Raw genomic sequence first — 4,911 nt, 5'->3', positions numbered from 1 at the left:
ACACTGTGGTACTGCTACTGTGAATTGAGTCAAAGATCTGAGGACTTCTTCTTCCACCACTGAGAGTCAGAACATCACTTCCATCAGTTTGATGAGTGATGTGTCAGCATGATAACAGTGATGGAACTAAGCTGATGAAACACATGAAAACACTCAAAGTGAACTTTCTGTAGAGAAAGAAGCAAACACACTTCACATGCAGAGTTGTCTTTATTGAAAAGCAGGAAATGTGCAGAATGAAGTGATGCAGATGATTCATATTCAATCATTCATTGTTGAACAAAACATATTGGAAATAGTTTGATTGACATCAGGGTTAACAGGATGAATTATATACTATTGATACTTTCTGATATTACAGTATACTGTAATACAACAATCACATTGTTTCATAGTGAAAAAGAAAAAGATTAAAAATGATTTAACATCATTGTTGGAGTACAGACTCCGCTCTGCCACCATGAAGAAGGCTTTTTTCAGCCTTTCACTGATTAACACACAGGTACTCCATCTGGCCTTGAGTGCCCTGGTTGAGATTTCTTTTAATGACATTGACACCAGCCGTCTCATACGCTTGAATCTGAGCTGGGTCGAGAAGCATGCTGATGGCTTTAATGGGACTACTGCCTTCTTCTTTCTTGTACCACAGGTACACAGAGGCACCACTGGTCCCCTGGTTCAGGTTAACATTCACTTGCGTGTATTTCTGCTGCTGCAGTTGTTCAAACTGGCTATCATTGATGGAGACCTGCAGAAGATTAAGAGCAGGCTGGGGGCCGATGGTCTGACGGTACCAGATGTAGACGGGAGCTCCTCCTGTACCCTTATTGGCATCTTCATCCACACGGATGTAACCTTCATTCAAATAACTTTGGTCGGTGTCGTAGGAAGCAGTGGCAGTGACGTCGCAGATGAAGGTTGGTTTCTCCCTCTTCACCCAGGCGTAGATGAACCTCCCTCCAGCCCCGCGGTTCAGATCACAGGCCAGACTCTCCCAGTCGTTGGTGAACTTCATGGCTTCAGTTTCTGCATCATTGGTGACCTCGATCTTCTTTATGGGGATATCATACGGTGTGTTCCCTTTGAAGAACCAAAGGTAGATGTCATCACCTCCGTTTCCAGTATTGAGATTTTTAGAGATCTTTGTGTACCCTGCTTTCTCCAATCCAACACCCATTTCATAGTTGAATGTAACTTGAAGCCTGGTGATTGCGTCTGGGCCCAATTTGAACCAAAGATAGATGGTCTTTCCTCCTGCGCCTTCATTCAGATTAACGTTGACTTTCTGAAAGCCTTTTGACTTGAGCGTTGTCTCTTCAGCTTCAGTCAGGGACACATCAAGTTGTGAGATGTAGGTGGTCATGGTGGGTAACTGCAGAAAAGACACATCATGAATAAACAGTTAGCATGTCTTTGGTGAGCTCCAATATTAAAATATCAGAACTCAAATATGGATGATACCATAATGACCTCTAAAATAAACTCCTTTTTAAATGTGCATGTACACCACCACCATTTACACTCCTCACAGTGAATTTAACCTTTTAAAAACCAGAGGATCCTAATCTGGATCCTTTTGTATTTTCTTGTGACATATAAATCACAAGAAAATATATTGATGTTATACACCAAATTAAACATCAAAGCCGTTGCTACAAGAATCAGTCAGCCATTAAAAAAAAACTCAAACAGAAAGAAAGATAATCATAAAAGTATAAAACAAAACAAACAAACAAATCAGCCCAAAATCAGCATGTTTCCAGAACCAGCAACCCTTAGCTTGGTGCTATCAGAAAAATCCCGATGTCCAGAAGCAAGACAATTCCACACAGAGTCCAGACATGCCTTCAAAATCCTTCCAGCTCAAAGAACCAGGGAGATATGAGCCAAAGAACACAGAAGAATGAATCGCTTTATTTGCAGTATTTGCTGTATAATCAGCAAATACTGCTTACCTTTTTTTTTTTTTTTTTTTTTTACAGTTTAATAATTGTTCATTTGTGTGCTTGTTTTATTTTAAAGGGAAATATTGGTTGTTTTATAAATTTAAAAAATAAATAAATAAATAAAAAATCTGAATTTTTTTATTTTTTCTTCTCCAAATGTGAGCCCTCACCTGACTTTTTTCTGTACTAAATCCTCTCTAACTTTGTTCTGCTTCACTTTATCAAAGTAAAAGAATGCAAAAATTATCTTAAAACTTTGAGGTAGGATTTGGGAGAATTTAAAAGCTTACGAACGCATTATTTCAAGGTAAAAATCATGCTAAAAGTGCTTTTTTTCTAGGCGGACCTGAAACTTTACATTTCTTTCTGTGTGTCATCTTCATTTACTCTTAACCAGTAACACTTAGACTGATATGTACACATCTGAGCAAAACTTAACATTATACTTGTATATTAACTCCAAGATTATTCAAATAGCTCTAGTGGTCGCAGAGACACAGCCATTTTAGTTTGGATGTCATTTTCAAGCAGAAACCTAAAAAGAGGCTCGGGGCTAATAGAGTAAGATCTGAAGCAGCAAACTGTTTGTTCCACAACAAGTCAACAATAAACTTAAAGACTTACGTGTCTGCTGACAGTCAATGAAAGAGCGGCAGGAAGAAGTCAGATGCTCCTCTGGATTCTGTTGTACTGACTGCAGCTCAGCTGCCTTTTTATACACAACAGAGATGCTGAGCTCATGATTTAAATACTAGGAATGATGAGTCATATTCCAAAGAAAATTATGTATTGTGAAACCAAACTGATATCTTGATGACCTTTACAGTAAGTAGATATTTTCTGAGGGCATCACAGACCCTGGACTCTTTTAAGACTGGCCTGAAAACCTTTTTATTCAAGAAGGCGTTTTCACTTTGAGTTGACTTTTATGACCTTAATTTTATGACTTTGATTTTAACTATGTGGCACTCTGAGATTCTCGGATGAAGAGGGCCTTACAAATAAAATGTATTATTATTATTATTATTATTATTATTATTATTTTGAAACTCAACCTCCCAAATCCTGCTAAAACAGATCATGTGTGTTTTTCTGTCTGTCAATCATTTCCAGCTCAATAAAGCAAAATGTTGCAGCTGGACAATTTGGGTAAAACATGATATCTTAATATAGTTTAAATTCCCCAGCGCTCTCTTCTAACGTCATGTTTAAACGTCATAGCTGTGACCTCGGCCTTCTCAGGCTTTCTCCAGCGTTGGGTCCTCTCTGTGCTGCTGGTATCCTTCTGACGGGTCAGTGTCAGCCTCAATGAATCTCCTCATTCTAGCACTTCAAGTCAAAGTCTGTCCTGCTGAAGAGAATATAGGTTCTCCCTCTTGTCCTGTGCTGGTCCATCAGCCTGCTTTGTGTTCTCATGAAGTGTTTGGTGCAGCTGCTTTTAGAAAGGGAACAACTGTTTCCTTGTTGGGCAGATTCAGATGTATTCTTGTTCTTTGCATTCAGCTAATGTTTTATTCATCATGGCCAATGATAGTTCCTTTAAACATGAGGCTTGAAAGACCTCCTGGATTCTCTTTAAGAAAGTTTTTACCTCATAAGGAATTTCTGAAGTTAAAAGACTGGGTGAAGGATTTTCACTTTTACTTTTTACATTTTCTACAAAGTTGTCTTCATTGAAATGTGCAGAATAAAGTGATACATTCATTCAGTCGAAAACAATTTAAAGTTTCACAGACGGCTAGTCTCTTCAAAATAAAATCAAAGGATTAAATAAAATGAACTATGAAGAGACAATATCCCTCCGTCTGTCGCCCCTTGTTGTGTTCCCAACCTGGAACACGCTGCTGAAAGCACCGGCGAAAGAAAACGACACTCCGCTGCATAAAAGTCTCTTCAAAATAAAATCCATTAAAGAGCCATTAAAAACGTCTCTGCGACCCTACTAGTGGCCCACCAGTTGAGAACTACTGCCCTCGACTCTTGATACTGTCTGTTATAACCAGAAGTATTACTCTCATATAATAATATTCATATTGTTTTATAAAAAAGAGAAAACATTAAAGGAGGCTATGACCAAAATGACTTAATAAGATTGTTGGACTGTGCCTCTTCATATCAGTCTGATCTCCTTCAGCCTTTTATTCCATCCTGTCCCCTTCCTCTGCAATGACCTTCCTGCTGACATCAAACAGGTCAGCTCTTTGAATCCAGACCTAAATCTCATATTTTGGTCCTAACCCTCAGTTATTTGCTCTTTCTTTGATGACCTCAGGCCTCGTACCTGTTGCCATCATCCTTGCAGCAGGTCGGTCGTTGTGCAATCATTACCTGAATGAGTCATGTTCCAAGGAACTTTTCTTAGCACCTGTTTACGTCGACCTTTGTTTGAATCAGTGTTTGTGCAATCGTTATTTATAGGCGTCTTCTTCCAATGAATTTTGACATTATTCAAAATACTGTGGCAAAAGAGATGAAACAGACGTTGGTTACTTTTAATTCCATTCTCACGCTCAACCTCAGATTTCCTGCCGCAACAAGACTTTAAGCTTTCTTGGTCCAGGGCCAGCGATGTTTGGATCTCTTCCTGTGTGTTTGCTTCCTTTCTATCTGTGTGAATGGTGGACTTGAGCTGTTCCTCTCGTGTGTTTGTGGAGTCGTTCTTCTTCCAGAAAGGTGAACTATGAAGAGACAATATCCCTCCGTCTGTCGCCCCTTGTTGTGTTCCCAACCTGGAACACGCTGCTGAAAGCACGGGCGAAAGAAAACGACACTCCGCTGCATAAAAGTCTCTTCAAATTAAAATCAAAGGATTAAATAAAATGAAAATAAAAAATAATTCTATTTTTTTTCTCAAGCAAAGAGCCATTAAAAACGTCTCTGCGACCCTACTAGTGGCCCACCAGTTGAGAACTACTGCCCTCGACTCTTGATACTGTCTGTTATAACCAGAAGTATTACTCTCATA

The 4,911-nt window shown here is 39.0% G+C and overlaps 1 protein-coding gene across 1 annotated transcript; it reads right to left on the bottom strand.

The window, feature by feature from the left end:
• Positions 1-208: 208 nt before the first annotated feature.
• LOC137786031 (uncharacterized) lies at positions 209-2,629 on the bottom strand. The gene is made up of 2 exons (XM_068577634.1): positions 2,571-2,629; positions 209-1,372 (listed from the first exon to the last, which is right to left on the bottom strand). The coding sequence occupies exon 2, from the start codon at positions 1,361-1,363 to the stop codon at positions 485-487; it is 879 nt and encodes a 292-aa protein (XP_068433735.1). The 5' UTR covers positions 1,364-1,372; positions 2,571-2,629; the 3' UTR covers positions 209-484.
• Positions 2,630-4,911: the final 2,282 nt, after the last annotated feature.

Source organism: Clinocottus analis, unplaced genomic scaffold, assembly GCF_023055335.1.
Source record: "Clinocottus analis isolate CAN_PGR_092001 unplaced genomic scaffold, fCliAna1.0.p SCAF_15, whole genome shotgun sequence".
NCBI lineage: Eukaryota > Metazoa > Chordata > Actinopteri > Perciformes > Cottidae > Clinocottus > Clinocottus analis.
This window is presented reverse-complemented; position numbering and strand designations above follow the sequence as displayed.